The 17,810-nt window shown below is 34.9% G+C and overlaps 1 protein-coding gene across 1 annotated transcript in view; it reads left to right on the forward strand.

Moving 5' to 3' along the window:
* Positions 1-17,810, forward strand: part of EYS (eyes shut homolog) — a 723,503-nt gene that overhangs the window by 318,487 nt on the left and 387,206 nt on the right. Inside the window, 1 exon segment of the mRNA XM_066547467.1 lies at positions 10,201-10,400. Within this exon segment, the coding sequence (XP_066403564.1) occupies positions 10,201-10,400 (200 nt within the window).

Genomic DNA, 17,810 nt, shown 5'->3' on the forward strand with positions numbered 1-17,810 from the left:
ACTTCTTCATTTTATAAAATAATCATTATTTAATCTGATAAATATATATTTTTTTTTCTTTTGTAATTTGAAGGTACATTTCTTTGTATTAAGGGCTATGCAATTTCATTTGGTGCAGGAGCCAAGATTCTGTTTAGAAGGGGATCTACAGGAGTGGCTTTTGTGAGAACAGACAGACCAGGGACTGTACCATGGTGGAAACAACCCATTTTAGTCAGCTCCAACCAAGCAACTGCAGGGAAGAGTTGAGCCTCTCACTTAAGATGATGGCACCTTTGTAGAAACGTATTTAAGAAAGAGCAGAAAACACTGTTCAGCAGAAAAAGGAGGGAGGGGGGAAAGAATTGTGAGGAACAATCAGGCAGAGTCCGAGGTCATTGAAGAAGGAGAGGGCAGAGGAGCTCAAAATGCTGCAGCAGAGATTGTCAGAGCTGTAGCCCATGAAGGGAATCACGGTGGAGCAAGTATTTGCCAGTGGTTCATGGAGAGAACCATGCCAGAGGAGACATCTGCACTGCAGCCCACATAAGACCCCATGCTGCAATATGTGAATATGGCCTGAGAGTGTTGCAGCCCATGGAGTGCCCCAACAGGAGCAGGCTGTAGGCAAGAACTGTGATGCATGGAGAGAAGCCCATGCAGGAGCAGTTTCATCCTGCAGCACATAAAGAGGCCCCACACTGAAGCAGGGGAAAAGTGGGAGAAAAGGAGCTGCAGAGAGGAGCTGGTGTGAACTAAGATCCCTCTCTCCTTACCCCATCTAAACTTTTCTGGGTGAAACGAGGAAGTAGAACACTTTAAAACAGAGGAGTGAAGATGAGCCTGGGAAGAAGTGGAGTGTGGATTTATGTTTTCTTTCTGTTTCTCACTGGTCTGTTTGTAGTTGAACGTAAATTATTTTACCAATGTCAAGTCTGATTTGTTACAGTAAATGGTAAGTGATCTCTCTGTCCTTATCAATCTAGGAGCTTTGTCATCTTCTTTTCTTTCCTTGTCATGTAGGAGGAGGGAGAGTGAGAGAATGGCTGAGTGGTCATAACAAGGTCAGCAACTAAGATGATTCAAATAACCAGCTTAAAAATAATATTTATGTGTGTATATGTATTTCCCTAGGCATACTTGGATCTTCTTTCTTTACTTTTTTATCTTGAATTTTTTTCTTTTTTACCCTGGATTTTTTCATCCTTGCCTATGTGGCTGTAGAGTTTCAAGAAAATACACTTCAAAACTTTCTCTGATTGTCTAATACTTTTAGGTACAAAATAAGCACTATATATCTTTTTAGTTATAGCCTATAACTTTTGCATATCAATTGTGGAGTGTGTATATTGGAACTTCCCTATCTACTACAGTTTTCATTGCTTTTTCATTTATGGAATTCACTCAAAAACAAGTAACAGTAAAAATATATGCACTAAATGAATCAATTTCAATACACACAATTCCCTTTGACATTTGCATATTTTTGAAATTATAAAATGAATGTACATAATGGAAAATTGATCTTTCCTCTCTGATAAACATAGAATAATAATATGTGCAGTAATAGCAATTATGGTTAGTAATAGACATTGCTTCTTACTTTTTTTTGGCTTTTTGTTTCTTTGCTATGATGGATGAGACATGATTGACAGATGTGCTTCTTCCATGCTCAGTTAAGATGGCTCATCCTGTCAAAAAAGAAGCAAAAAAATGTTTTGAGTCTTTACACAGGAGAATATTCAGTTTGTTGTTATTTTGGCTTGTATCTGGTAGAAAGCTGTGATCAGACTACATCCTAGATTTGTTTTATCTGGTTTTACTGATCTTTTATCTCTATTTTCATAAAAGATAGAAACAAGTGTAAATCAGGAAAATCGGCTAATTTTCCATATTAAAAGCCCCACAGCTTATGCACATGCAGAGGCTACTTCAAGTAAATAAATATTTATTCATCAGGACCAGCCAGATTGCACAAAAGACATGGGCATGGCCAACATTGGTGGATGTACAAAGACCTCAGATAAGGTGGATGCTTTTCATGTCTCTCTGAGACTTTTTCACACTCCTGGGTATTTTTACCTATTGCTAACTAGTTTAAAAAGCATTTGGTAAAGTAAGTAATTTCTTGAAATAAGCTAAACTAAGATTAACTTCACAAAAAAAACCAAAAAAACATGGTTTATGCACAAGATACAGATAGGTAAATCTAAGAGTAAGAAGAAAGGGAGATACACACTTTATTCTGTAAAACACACTATCTGTAACTACAGACCCACAGGACAATTTCAGTGTGTGTAATACTTCAGAGACATCTGGCCATGACATAAGAAGTTTATTTTAAGTCAGAGAGACTGAATTAGAGTGTCTTTTAAACAGAAAGTAATAGGAAAAATAGATCATATAGATTGGTGAAACAAAAAAAATGGGTGAGACCTACAAAAATGTTGAAGAGGAGTTTCACCCCCAAAGTGCTAAACCCTATGAGGGCATTCAACTGACAGGCATTTTTATAATCTATGACATGAGAAAATCCTATCAACTGATATCATAGTATGATCTTGCATCACAGATACTCTAGCAACAGCGTATATCCTAAACCCCAGGAATATTAAATTATTATATTCAGTTTCAGGAAAATAAACTTTGTAATAGTGAGGCCCACAAGCATATTAACAGCTATTAAACAAATAATGTTAAAAGCCCAGGTAAAATGTGTGCTATAGCTGAAGAACACAAAGTGGTTCAAAACCCTGACTGGCTTAAGAAGGAAACTTTAGACTGTCACAAGGAAGAAAACGGCATTTTAATAAATGGAGAGTTTGCCTATATAGAAAAAATAGAAAAGTTTTCAAAACATATTAATTCAAATGTTGGCAGGAACTTCAAAAACCTAAATAAAAAATTTGAAAGTGTCTTTTAAAGAGCACTCTAACCTATAAAAATTTATTTAAACCTATCAAAGTCTGGAAGCAGAAAATTGGTGGGATTGCTTGATGGTGAAAGTGCAAAATGTGCACTCAAACAGGGTTTGAGAGAAGCTTAGTGAATTCTTGGTATTTGACAAATGCCAGAAGGACCTCACAGAATGGAAAGAGGGAAAAGGTGGCAGATAAGCTTCAGTGTAAAGTAATACTCTAGGGAGAAACAGCCTCATACAACTGAATTCAACCATCAGTTACAATTCAGGAAAGAAGATTTGGAACAATTATTGACAGTTCTCTGAAGTCATTGTCTCAATCTACAGTCACAGCAAAGCATAGCAAAAAAATCTTTCTGGGCATGATCAGGAAAAGTATGAGGAACAAGACAGGGGACATGATTTCCCTGCTACATAAAACCAGGTGGGCTCATACATTGGTTATTGTGCACAGTTTTGGACCTTGTACCTTAAGGAGAGTTAGAGAAGCTACAGAGAGTAACAAATATTATGTGAATTGCCTAGCCTACATATAAGGAGATATTTAAAGGCCTGAAATTGTTCCCTTTAAAGAGGGGAAATTGGAAGGAAATGTAATTAAGATTTAGAAAACTGCTGCAGAGGAAGATAAATAGAAAATCACTTCCCCAAATTCTGTAGTAAGGAACAGACACTTGGGGGAACATGATAAAAATAAACAGAGAAATATCTGGAGGAAACCAAACTACTTTCTTTCAGAGAAAGCAGAGAACACCTAGAACTTCCTGCCCCAAAGGCTAGGGAGTCAGATCATCTCTTAGTAGGTTAAGAAGAATTAGGCATGTCACAGACACCAGGTTCATAAGTGAATGATAAATGAATCAGTCAGGGAAATACAGTTTATCATGTCTGATTAGACAGTTCTGCTTGCTGAAGGGAGGAAGCATGGGATGTAGATTTTGCTAAAGTGGCTTTCCCTCCATCACTACTATAGACAGAATACTGGGGCAGACAGGGTGCTGGTCTGATCCAGTATGACCCTGCTTTCTATTATTGTCTCAAAATTAGATTTATTTTTATTATTTTTTTCTCTTCTCCTTGTGCTCATAACAAAAAAAAAAAAAAAACATTCAAGGCAAAAAAACCCCATTTGTATCATTTTGAACTCCTTTTGAATTACTTTGGATAAAACCAACTTTCTGAAAGGTGAACCCAAGTTTTCTCTGTTCAGTCCTCAAGATATTGTATATATATTCAATCTACCAAAACAAAAGTTAAAAAGTTTTGGGAAGTAAATAATTAAACAAAATGGATGGATGATTATATTAACTGCAAAAAATAGTGTAATAATTTTACTTAATAGAAAAATACAATTTATGTATAGTTTTGTTAAGCATCAAATAGAAATATATCTAGACCAGTCATCTAAAGGTCTCAATATAAATCTCATACTTTTCTATGGCATCAATATATTGAGATTTAACCCAATATATAGACACTGTAAAATTAGATTATTTTTTTAAAATCTGGATTAAGCATGCATTAAGACCATATGCATATTATATTCTGTATGTAAAAAACTTTGTTTTAAAACATTAATTAGCTTCTAAAGCATTTATTTACAACCTTTTTTACTCTCTCCATGCTTTATTTTTTTATTTCATTCTAAACCCTTAGCCACGTGGATCTTGCTTATTAAAAAACCTTCAATTTTGACCTGAGAATAGTGTTGTCCTATCATTAAGTGAATGGAAGCATGCCTCTTGAAAGCATCTTTCTTTGGTGGTGCAATATTTATCTTTAAATTCCTTTCTTATCCCTTTCTTTTCTCCCCTTACCACCCCCTGCAATCACCATAGTGGATTTGAATTAGTTCTCAAAAGAATTATTCCACTTTATAATTACCTTTTTGATACACAGTAAAACTTCACTTAAGTAAAAATAAGTCTACATTTTACAATTTTTTGCATTGAAGCTCTTTTATAGAAATAGATTTGAAAGATTAGTTAGAAATAATTTTGTATTTCTAATCAGCATTTCCAGGCAGAGTAATGGAAAATAGTCCTTTCTGCTGGAAAATTTAAAAAAAAATCCTAGCTTCCAAAATGCACTACTAGATTTTTTTTCTTTTAAGAAACAGTGTTGAACAGACATATTATTTTGAAAAATAGTAGATTTTTACTATTTTTATTAGTTTGCCAAAATGTGTTCCCTTAGAAATTTTTCAAGCTATGGATTGTGAATTTGGAAATAATATAATGAAATATGTAGAAAGTTGGGCTTTCTTAGACAGAATAACTTCACTTCCAAAGGCAGATGTCAGTATGGACCCACAGATTTGGACATGGAAGTAGTATGCCTTGAGCACAGTGCCTTTCTAGGTCACTTGTTAAGAGTCCAGATTTCAGAACAATTCCCTGCCAGAAGAACCAGTGAACTGTGCCATGCCAAGGTGGACTCTCTTAAGGGACAGTAATTTTCTTCCTAGTACAAACAAGATTTACTATACCATGACATTCAGAGAACAGGAAACACCGAGAAGAAATAATAAATTATTGCACTCTAATAAATGTAGTGGATCTTGTATGACATTGTTTGAACTAAGAATTCTTAATAAAATCCAGCCTTAAAAGAGCTGCATCACTAGATATCTCAGTAGTCTTTCACTTTTTTGCCTTGATTTTTAAATTGCCTTGCTATGCTAGAAAAATCAATAAGGACTTATATTTACTGTAAACATAGTTTAGTTAAAATAAATCCAGAAAAATCACCATTCTGTGCTCCTGTTAGAAGTATGTATTTTCCATTCACTTACATTTCCATGGAAATTAATACTTGTATTTAGCTTTTATTTGTCTGGAGTATGTTTTAGAGATGCCTCAAGCCTTTATTTTAAAACATAATGAGGTGGAAGATCAACATTTAGCAGTTTTATAGTGACTGATTATCAGTAGTCAAGTTGAACCTTTTCTCTTGCTGGATATATCTGGATTTGGGGAATTCTGGTGGTTATTTTTGTACTAACTATCTCTGGGAGTTAAATACTCAATTTATAATAGTTCTTGTGAAAATAACTGTGCACTGCCATTATCTCTCTCTCAATTTTTTTGTTGACTATGTAAACCTGAGAACACTCATAGAGCCATCAAGAATTCTGGAACTTCTTACAGCAAAGAACTCACATTGATTATTGTTTTTAATAGCTAGAAACAGATCTATAATCCATAAATTTGTCTAATAATTTTTAACCCTTATATACTATGTTTTCAGCATAATCATGTGAAAATTATGTATATGATGTAATAATTGTTTTGAAAAAAATTCTATCCTAAAAATTCTGTTAAGTGTTATTTTTTCTTAGATTTAACTTACTGTGAAGTGTTTTAGCTAGTACTTAAGTCATGTTATAGTTTACATTTTTTGACACACTTTGTAGTAAACAGATTCTAGAACTTGACACAATGTCTCAGTTTCCACTAACCATAAATAGAGAAATAATAATCTGTCTTGGTAAGTCATAGTGTTAGTCACAGTTCCGTCTCTGAACGCTTAAGGTTAGAATTAGCAATTTTTTCCAAAGCATTCCCATGAAAGTTCATATTGGTAGCTTGTCCATTATAATTTTTAAATCTTCTCCAAGTTCATTGCCTGTTAACAACATATAAACTCAAAGGATTCCATGTGAGGTCAAAGTAGAGAAAGTCCATGCTTCACAGAAAAAACCAACAAACTCAGAAAGGTACCCCTCCTTCTTTACTCCTAGGAGGTCAGATGTAAGAAAATTCAAAAGATATTTGGATGAGAATAAAGTGTGTCAGACTAGTGAAGAGTTGATAAAAACTCTATACAAATAATTACAATTGCATAATTTTTTATTTTATTAATAATTTATTTTCTTTGCATTGAAGCTTATGAAAGCCATCCCTGTTTTGAAAGATGAGCTGGGCAGGGGAGCATTGGTATGCTGGAAAGTGTTAGTACTGGGCATCCATTATGCATGTGAGGAAGGTTTGGCAATAAGCAGAGCACCTCAACTGAAGTCAATAAGTGTGGGGCATTTTGGGATATTTTGGTAACAGTGCAAGCAGCAAAACCCTTCAGAACAAGAAGATGAGAAGGTAGGGCCTTAGGAGCAGTTTTCTGTCCTGGTTTCCTTGTCTGTGTGTGGCTGTAGCCCTGGTTTGACTGAAGCTGTCCTTGAATGGAACAAACAAAACAGAAAGGGAAAAAGAAAAAAGGCAATGATGGCCACAGGAAAGCTAGGAATCACAGCTCCGTTTGGACAGGTTACTTGCTCTGATAAGATAGAAAAAAGAGTTTTACAGCTTATGAATACCCAGGTGTGGTGAGTTCCCTTTGTCTTGCTGCCACCCAGCCACTCCTGCACTCCTCCACCTAATCAAAAGAGAGAGAGGAAATAAAAAGAGAAGCTTGTGGGTCAAGATTAGGACTGGGAGATCGGTCATGGTCACCAATTATTGTCACTCAGCCTAGGAAAGAATAATTTAAATTACTGTTAATGAAAAACTAAAAGACTTTCTTTCCAACCTGCCAGAAATCATGTTTCTGCAGTCTCCTCTCAGGGGGCTGCAGCTCCTGCCAGGAGCATGGTCAAGCATGGGCTCTCCCACAGGCTGCAATCTCCTTCAGGGCACATCTACCTGCCGTGGTGTGACGGTCACACATGTGGCAGTGTGGATACTGCTCCTATGTGGTCCTTGGTGGGCTAGAAGAGGCCAAACTGTTTCCCAATGTTCTTCTTGAGGATCTTCCCAGGCTTATTTTTGGTTGGTTGGTTGGTTTTCTGGGTTTTGGGTGGTTTTTGTGTGTGTGTGGCTTTCTTTCTTTTTTTTTTTTTTTGTTCCTAAATATTTATTGCCAGCAAATTGTTGGTAGAAGTTGGACAAATTCTTAAGAGGTTTGCTGTCAGATCAAGATTTTGTCTCTGAAGCTTAAAAATTATGCATTTTTAAATTCCTATTCAAATTAAAGTTCCAAATTTAGTAAAGATTGAAAAGACCCCATGAAAATAAGAAGCTAAAAATTTAAATATAAATAAGTCAGTAATTGTGACACTCCTATATATCAACAAATTTGTGTTTTGGAAAAGCTAAAATGACCCATCTTTGTGAAAGTTATTTTTGTAGTTTTCATTTTTCTTAGTTATTCAGAGGCAATTTTCCTTATCTGATCACTTCCAAGCAAGGAAAGGTTAAAATTTGATATTATTAGGTTGGGAACTGGGCAGCTGAGGTGACCAAGAAAGTATTTTTCTCCTACTGTACTGAAGAAGAGAGGCAATGGGACTATAGGACTGTGAGTCCCTATTGTTTCTCTGATTTGGCAGCTGTCTGGTTAGGGGTCATAGTTAAGATTCAATCTCCTATTATATAAAGGAAGACAAAATGAAAATAGCATTGGTGTTTCAATGAAGTTGTCTTCAGATAATCAGGGTAGCTGGGAATGTTCTGCAGAGCCAGCTATTCTATGGTGCCAGCTGTAAAATCAGCCTCTGGTGGGATCCAAGATGGGCAAAACTTGGTAACAGTTGTCTTACAACTTCAGTTTGTCATCTAGTGTTCTTGTTCTTTGGACTAAAATCTACAGCATTTAGTGGTAGTGTGGTAGCTCATCAACTTTGGAATAAAGTTATTTGTGGCATTTTTAACATAGTTCTGCCTTTATGCTGACAGAATTTTCTTGCATGAGTTAAGAGCAGTGCAGACTATCGTGTCTCTAGTAATAGTGCACTCTGGTTTTTTGCAAGTCTAATGACAAACTTTTAACAGCAGCACATCAGAATGTACTGGAAAGTGATAGGTGTGATTTCTTTCCTACAAACTTTCTGACATTTATCTTATTGTAAAATTTTTAAAGAACAATACATTTTACAGGAGAAAATAAAAGGGTTTTGTGTTGTTCAAAACTTGGTACAACTGTGATAGTGTAATGAACCAAAGCTGTGAACTTTAGGCTGAGCTTTGAATTTATCCTTAGTTACTTTGATGATTTCAGTATTTTTTTGAATTTAACTTTTGAATCATAATTAAGTAAAAATTTGATCCATTAATTAGTGTAGATTTAATTTATTCTGCTAATGAGAATAAGTAAATTTCGGGTTTGTAGTTTGGTATACAAGTGAATACAAATTAGGAAGATTGGAAAAGTTAATGGAATAGAAAAAAAATCAGAGAGTTGGAACTGAAAATTGAGATTTTTTTTTAAACAAAATAGAACACTACTGTCTGCCAATAAGAAAAAAGCAATTAATATAGCAAAAAATTACTTCTAGAACCTAGACACAAATTTTGGCAGTCTGTAGGGTTATCTCCATCTTCCTGTGGGATATATAATTCAATTATCTTATGTAATGCTCACTAATAAATCATCCTATATATACCCAGCTGGAGAGCTTATAGGAAAATAAGTTGTTTTCTCACAATTCCCCATGGACATCTGCATTTACATTCTGTCAAAGCTACAGTATTACCTGCAGGAAATGTGAGTGCCCTTGGATATCCTTAAAGAATTAAACCTTCTAAAGTTACAGGAGTGTGAAAATAAATTTAAAATAGTGGATTTAGCCAGACTATTTGGGTTGCAGCTGCAAAATACAACTCCTTTGGGATATAGGTAAAACCTACATTTCTGCGATCAAGGGTAAACACATATTTCTTGCACTGTCTGTTGCACCAACTAAACTCTCTCGTAATTCTGGAGAAATATTAACTTGCTGCTAATTTGTGTGGTTTAATTTTGATGATTTTTACATTAGCCTTATCAGAGGAAATTGTTATTATGTGAACACATAAACATGTTTCTATTTGCAGTGTTAGGCATAAATTGATAATGAGAAAACATTTATCAGGAAATACTAATAAAGGGCTTGTGTGCATTCATTTATATAAGTAATTCTTTATTCTGTCCATAATTGCCTTTCTAATGTGTTTCTTTTACAGCAGTAGGCCCTAATGTAAAAATATTAGAAGGAATAATTGTAAGACTGTGGCTCAAAAACATGCTTTAAAATTTAATCCTGATTGGGATTGCATACTTTGGTTGTAAGACTGCTTATATAAAGCTATATTTGCATCTTCACAAGATTAATGAGTAGGAGCAAGTATAGTGAGTGTGAGCTGTAATCAAAGGATCTCTATATAGCAAAAAATTGTCTCAAATTAGAGACTTCTGTTTATCAGACAGTAAAAAAGTCCAATATTTTTTCTAATCTCCAGATTCAGTCTCTTGCACTTGTTGAGCTGAATGAGTAACTAATGTGTTTTAAAGGTGTGTAATCACTGTATTATTATTTCTCTTCTCAGGAATGTGAATCTGCTCCCTGCATTAATGGAGGTTCTTGTCAAGATGCCATCAATGCATTTGTTTGTGTTTGCCTGAGTGGCTACACTGGCAGGTTTTGTGAAGTGGATGTTGATGTTTGCAGAGAGTCCACACTGAACTCAGTTCTTTGTTACAATGGAGGTGTATGTGTTGATGGACCTGGAAGAACCTTTCATTGCAGGTTAGTATGAATACTGTCATATAACTGCTTAAATTAATACACATTGATTTGTAAATATTTCAGGGCAGTACTGATACCATGGGCACTATATGAACTCAAAGGGATTTAGTGCTCAATTTAGTGGTCAAAAATATTGTTATCTTAAACTATTCATTGCTTAACATCAGACTCTTATATCTGAAAAGTTATCTTCTAGTGCTTTTCAGAATCATGTGTGGAAATGTCTAACATAAAGTGACCCTAAAATATTTAAAATTATTATGTTATTTTTATGTTTGTACTCGTGTGTTTCAAACTCAAAGGGAAAATGAACTTGCATTCAAATTTAGATGACAGGTAATTTACATGCTCTGTGTGCACAGACATATCCAAAACAACGTCCTAAGATCCATCATCATTATTCTCCAGCTGTTAGACTTCTGCCTAAAAGCATGTAGTTTTATACCTTATATACTTGTAATATGGTTTTAAAATTAGGCTACTTTATAGACTGTTTATATTATTATGACAAATCTTAATATCTAAGTCCCTTTTCAATTACTACATTTGTAGAAATATTAAATACTTAGAACTTCTTTTATAAACATTCTTAAGAGAGAAAATAGATATCTACTCCTATAAATTTATATATTCTAGATCCCTCTGAGTACCTTACTCCAGTGAATCAACTGCAGCACTCAGCTTGGTGTCATAGGCAAACTGGCTGAGCATGCCCTTAATCCCACAATCTATGTCATTGATGAAGATATTAAATAGTGTTTTTGTCATGACAACTCAAAAAATATTATCATTTAGCTTAGACCTTCTAATATGTGCTAAAGTAATTCACACTCTCCTGATTCTGCAATGGGCTACTGCAGAATGGGCTACTGCTTCTGTTGGGACTCAGATGTCTCATAACCTGTTTTGCTCATTATTGTTTGATGGCCAGTTTGAAAATTCAATCCTGTGCATTCTCCTGTTTCTTCTTTCCTAGCTCATTTTCACTCTAGGCTCCTTTTTTCAAGCTTAAGTACTGCAGTACCCTTTCATCTTTCACAGATGAATCCTCTGAATTAAATTGCTTATATTTCTTTCCTCTTCTGCTTGGGATTTTACACCAAACATTGTAAGAATATTTACCTTGCACTTGCTTCTGAGCCCAGCATTGACCATCAGGAGGACTTCATGGAACCAGATTCAGGGAACTTGAAAGGAATTATAATCAGAATTTTTAGTGCTGCCAAGATTACGAAGGTTTTCATGAGTGTTGTAATAGTACAGTAAGGTAGGTTGATGTAAGATATGGTTGTGATCCCATAAAAAGAAATGACATATTTGATATAAGTCTCTTCTGATGGGGTCCAGGGAAAGCACTTTTTTCAGCTGATTTCCTCTCCTATATGATTTCCTTCCTCTTGATATGCTTTAGAAAACAGACATAATTCCCTTTCTTATCATTCATTAGGTGCTACAATTCCAAGTGCTATCTACAACTAGAAGTAAGAAACATAAAAAGATCATAAAGCCAAGTTTGCTACTGTGCTATGAATGTTACAATATGAACCCTACTCCTTTTGTACCCTTCCATTCACATGTTCTAAGCAGTCTGAACAATGCTCGTGTACAAACTGGAGGATAGGAGTTATATGGAGGATAGAAAAGTGGAATTGAGAAAAAAAAAGGAAGAGAGAAATATCTCCTACTCTCGCAAAACAACACAAACATTCAAATAAATAATGAGTCTTAATGCCTGTTACACACTGTGGAATGGGCAGCAAAAGGACTTTAATCCAGTATTGCTTAGAGTCTTCTTATTTTGGAGATATGTCTTAGGATGTTTCAATTTTGTAGGTAGTAGATCAAAAAATAGGAAGTAAAGAAAATGGTCCAGTAATGGGCGTGTCAGGCTGCCTTAACTGTAAGCACCACAGCCAGCTTCATCTATGATGTATGTGATATTTTAGTGCCATGAACACTTGAACTTTCCTTGAATTATGCGTGAATCAATTACATGAACAACCCCACAGTCTTCTTATGAAATTAATATGAAAAATACCCTTTGAGAGAGTTCTTGAATTGTGTGTTATCTGAAATATCTTTCTGTCTTCAAACCCCTGGTTTAAACATAAAACAATTCATTGGAAATGAGGGATGCTGGGAGTTGTAATTCAGTTCTATCCTGGGCAGATTGCCACTGAATCAGTGCTTCAGGAAACAGATTACCATCTGAAAGGATGCCCACCTACCTTCCTTTCTATTTCAGTCTTCTCAATTAAAAGTGCTGGCTGCCACAGCAATAAACACTATATGAATCAGCAAATTAATAATAAAGATAACATTGGGCTCAGGAGGCCTTTCAGAAGACAATTCAATCCAATATTCATATGACTGATATAATGAATAAATAATAGGAATTCCAAAGCCTTTTCATGGAATGTTCCAATTATTCTGGGAAAGAGAAACTGTTTACATAAAATACTCTGAAATTTTTCATTGTATTTAATCCACAGGTGGCTCATCTCCACTTTTGCATTTTTTGGTCCCCTACCATCCAGTTTGTTTAACTTGTGATTTCAAAATGTAAGCATAATAATGAGAAAAAAAAATTCTTCCTTCCCCTCTAATACTTGTATTGGCCTTTTTCGAATGTTCATTTCAAGTACTTCCTGCTGATTAGGTTCAGAAGTCATAGTGTCTTGGAAGGATTATATGTGTAGTGCTTTCAGCCTGATCAGGTGAAAATAAGGTCAACAATCCTATGTCAGGTCTTGCCCTAGATTATGTTCTTGAATATTATAGCTTCATTGTACTTTTTCAGCATTTTATGTTTGTAAATGTGGGTTTTTTAAGGGAAAAATGAGGAAACTTTTGATGTCATTCTTTCTTTTTCAATCTTTTCTTCCTAATTTATTATTATTGTTATAATTTAATGTATTCATTGTTTGTGGGGCTGAGAGATGTGTAGCACCACAAGTAAGTTTGACCCTATCTTTTGATTCACAAAGGAGGACTGGTGCTTTTTAAATCCATTTTTTGGATTATATTTGACAACATAATTTTTTTCAGAACTGAAGCTTTTTTGGCAGCATCTTTACAAGATTATTTTATACTCAAGACAGGTAAGTGTGAATATTTGATCGACAGAACTAATGACCAAAAAAATGCCAAGTTTTTTCTTCCTTCAGCTCATGAGATCTTAGAAAAAAGTCTAAAATAGGAATATGTTATTCTACATTTCCTCCAAATAAAGTGAAATTATTTTTAAACATTCATTATGATATCCACCTATCTATTCTTTTATTCTACTAATAAGGAAGCGGAGTTTAGATTTTAAAGCATCTTATTTCAGGTACCTATGTATTCTAATTTTCTTGATCTGTTTGAGCAAGGAGCAGCAGTCCTCATAATTAGCTAGGACCTCTACAGGGATCTAGGAAAGCGATTAAAATAATTCAAGCATGGAGAGGCTGTATGAGCAAAAAACTGGAATCTGGAAGACATATTATTCTGTGGCTGTGATATGCAGACAGCATATAAGATAAGAAATGGTAATGTAGAACGGTTTGTCTTAGAGCTTGTAGAAGACAAACAATATACTACTAGTATGAAGCAAACAGTTGTGGGGGGACCCTAGAAGCACAGTCTTGTAGGGCAACCTAGGCAACTGTATCAAAAAAATTTTTTTCAGAATCAAACTTGTTTAGGATTTGTTAAGTATTTTTAAGCAGAAATGTGATTTATCAGTACTGTACATTTAGTCTTTTACCCCAAAAGAAATAGAGCTATTCTTTGGAGTTGTTCATGTCAACTGTACCTCTAGGCAGTGTACAAAAAGTTCCCCTGTATCTCAAAAGGCTTAACATGGGGAACACTTACACAGCTGTGTGCCCCTATCAACTCAAAAAACTGACTTAATAGTAAAGTATTTATATCCTGGGTAAGAGAAAAAGCATGCTTCTGCTGGAAGATGGCTAATTGAAAAGCTTCATTTAATTTAGATGGTGAAAGACAGCTTGCAAGATCTGACCAAAGTGGCAGAATATACATATTACACAGCACTATGTGGTTGGGACTCATCCCCATACAGGCTACCAATTATTGGCATTGGTGCTTGGCACCAATCTAACTGTCACCATCAGTTTACCATCTTACTAGGAAACTTTCATACCTTCTCTTTGTGAGTTCCCACAGGCAGCTTCTTACAACACTGACTCCTTTTCTCTTCCTTCTGCACAGCCAGCTGACGCCTTCCTGTCCTTTATACAGCCACATAACCCTTACTCCTCACAGCCCAGCCAACAATCTCCAGCTCTTGATCAGCTAGCCTGATCTTTTATAACACCCATCCTTGCTGGACATAGCTGTGACCTATTAAGGGTAGGCCTGTTCCTACTCTTTGGTAATCAGTACAGTTGCAACTCCTCAGGGGTAAGATTGCCTTCAGCACTATCTCAATTCTCCTACAATCCATCCTCCCACACTATGCCTCTAAGCTCCTCAGCACGCTGAAATAAATGTAAGAAGCAAGTCATTTATTAATATGGAAGAAGCAACTTCCCTGGACCATTAGAATCTCTTAAAATTGGCAAGTTGTAAAACAATAGGTTCTCACATTTGTATGAGCTATGAATATATATGCAGCACACTCTGTTTTGTCTATGAGAACAGATGCCTCTCCATTTATATGTAGATAACAAGATGGATTTAGCTGATTTCATAATTGACTGCCTAGTTCTTGATACTTAGTGAAGCATGAATATTTTAGCTTTTGCATTGTGTGTATGTATTAGGTTACATGAAAACAAAATAAATTGTGTATGGATTCAATCAAAGAACCATATGACCCTGTATGCTATTTTCAGCAGTGGCCGTAAGGGGATTGGCAGGAAAAAAATGAAATGTGCACATATTATTTGTCCTCCAGTACTTTTTTATGTTCTTTCAAATGGGGGTTTTCCTGAGCATGTTTTGATTTGTTCAGTAAAAGTCAGTGGGTGTCTGCTAGCACCATTTTCCCTTGAGCATATACAAACATATAAAAAATATTCCCTTTTCCTCTGAGGAGGGGGCTTTGACTAGGCAATCTCCACAGATACCTGCCCATATCAGCTCTTCTGTGCCAATATGGTACAGCAAACAGACCCACAGGTCTCATCTGTTGCATGGAAAAATATCTCCCTTTTTTAAAATGATAACCACTGCTGCTGCCAGCTTTATCCCATATCTAGTGTGGAAAAGGAGAATGAAAAGATGATTCCAAGCCAAGCTTTCCTTGTTTTTGTGGGTCACTAACACATTGCTCTATGCTTCTTCCTTTCAAGGGTAAAGGTTTCTTGTGTTCCCAGTCCTTCCTCCCTCAGAAGCCATCACAAACTTTTAGTCATCCTTGTTGCCCTTTTCCAAGGCTCTTTAATTACTATTTTTCCTTTACTAACACAGCAGGACAAGAAGTACACACAGTATCCAGGCTGTGGGCCACCTGTGATGTATACAATGGCATGGTTTTTTCTCCTTCTCTATTCCTCCCATACCAACAGCAACTAACTTTTCACTGGTGCAGTGAGGAAAGGGAATATAGGTGTTTCAGTATTATTAGCTGGCTGATCACTAAAATGTAGTTCTCATAGAGAATAGTTAGGCAAATTTAGCATGCTATGCATGTCTATACTACTGTATTTATCATTATTTTACATATGTGTATATGTATATATATGTAAAAATGCATATAAATATGTGTATACATTAGTTTTCATTATATCACACTTTTATTTAATCTAATCTCATTCTTACCACCAGATAAATAAGGATGGGAAATTATGTTAATCATAATTAATAGTTATTTATCCATTTTATAATGACAAATGCTGGTGTCTTCATGTGAAAAATACTAGCTGTAACACTATCAAATGAAATAGTATAATAAAAATGCACATTGTGTCCTGTATTTTTCTTACTTACATGACAAGAATATAAGGGAAAAAACAACAAGTCCATCATAGTCTTTATTTGATAGCTGCTAATATAAAAAATTACTTTAAGAAACTGCATTTAATAACTATTAACATGCTCCTACGCTTTGAACCATAAACAGAACTGTAATCAAAAGAAGGTTAGCATGTAATTTAAAAAAAAATAGTTCTCTAAGTGAATTATTTTTTTAATTACTTTAGAGATATCTTTGAGAAGAATATTGAATTTATCGGTTGTTCTTTTTGTATGATGTTGCAAGAAGGGTAAAGGAATCTACCATAGTCATAAGGAGGCAACAGATCTGTTCTAGAGGGGTTGTGCCTGTATTAGCAAAATAACCAGAAGGTCAAGGATTTGGATGTAAACCTAACAAATAATGTATTGGAAGGTGCTTAATGTGTACAATATACCTGATGGAATACCTGTCTCCTAGAGCTTCTGGGCAAAGGTAGATGAATATTTTCATTCTGTCACTCAAGTGGATTATATGTTTTGATATTCAAACATATTGAACAATTTTAAATACCCACTGTGATATTTAGCTAATTAAATAAGGAAAGGGAAATATAGAAAATTGAAAATGACTAGAAGTTGTAAAAGTGGAGCATGAAGAACGGCAAGGCATTAAGACACATATGCCAAACATGACTATATGTATTTATTTATTTTAATAAATGCATGCTCTATCTTTTTTCATCTTTTACCAGTGATATTTACAATGGCAGCACCTAATCTAGTTAAAATTATCCACTCTCCTTATTGTTTTACTGTTCTAAAATTCAACATAAAGTGCAATCTGCTAGAGAATTATCATTGTCTACAAAAATGCAGACAGCAGTGTCTGGAAATGAGGCACTAAAATCTAGAAGGAATAAGAACACACCCAAAAGCAAAACACAAATCTAATACAAATCACCCATCTGTCCAGTCCCAGAATAAAACCGTTTTAGATCTTACATCTGAATAGTTATTGCCAATTTTTATGTTCTATTTTTTAAGCAAACCTTTTAAAAATTCATTGCCTTAAAAGACACAGGATGCCTCTACCCTATGTATGTAGTGGTTTGAGGTTTTGGCTTTGTTTTTATAGCTGTTTTGTGATTTTATGATATGGAAGCCAAATAAAAATAGCTAGTGGGAATCACATTCACATCCTCATTATACAAGGGACTGAGCAGGTGGGAATGTACCTGTAACAGAACATTTCATTTTTTTCTAGTTATATACAGAGAATATTTAATTCAAACTTACCCAAAACATGAATGCCTAAGTAAAATCCAAGACCTAGAAAAATATTTAAAATTTCACAGGGCTTTACAATATATTATGCTGCTCATTAATTCAGCATACCATGTGAAAGACTAAAGCATGTTACACAATGGTTCAAAGACCTGTCACTATTGATATTTTTGCTGTTAATCTTCAAAACTTTGTGACACTTGTGGCATTCTTTTTTTT

This window comes from Molothrus aeneus, chromosome 3, assembly GCF_037042795.1.
Source record: "Molothrus aeneus isolate 106 chromosome 3, BPBGC_Maene_1.0, whole genome shotgun sequence".
NCBI classification, from domain to species: domain Eukaryota; kingdom Metazoa; phylum Chordata; class Aves; order Passeriformes; family Icteridae; genus Molothrus; species Molothrus aeneus.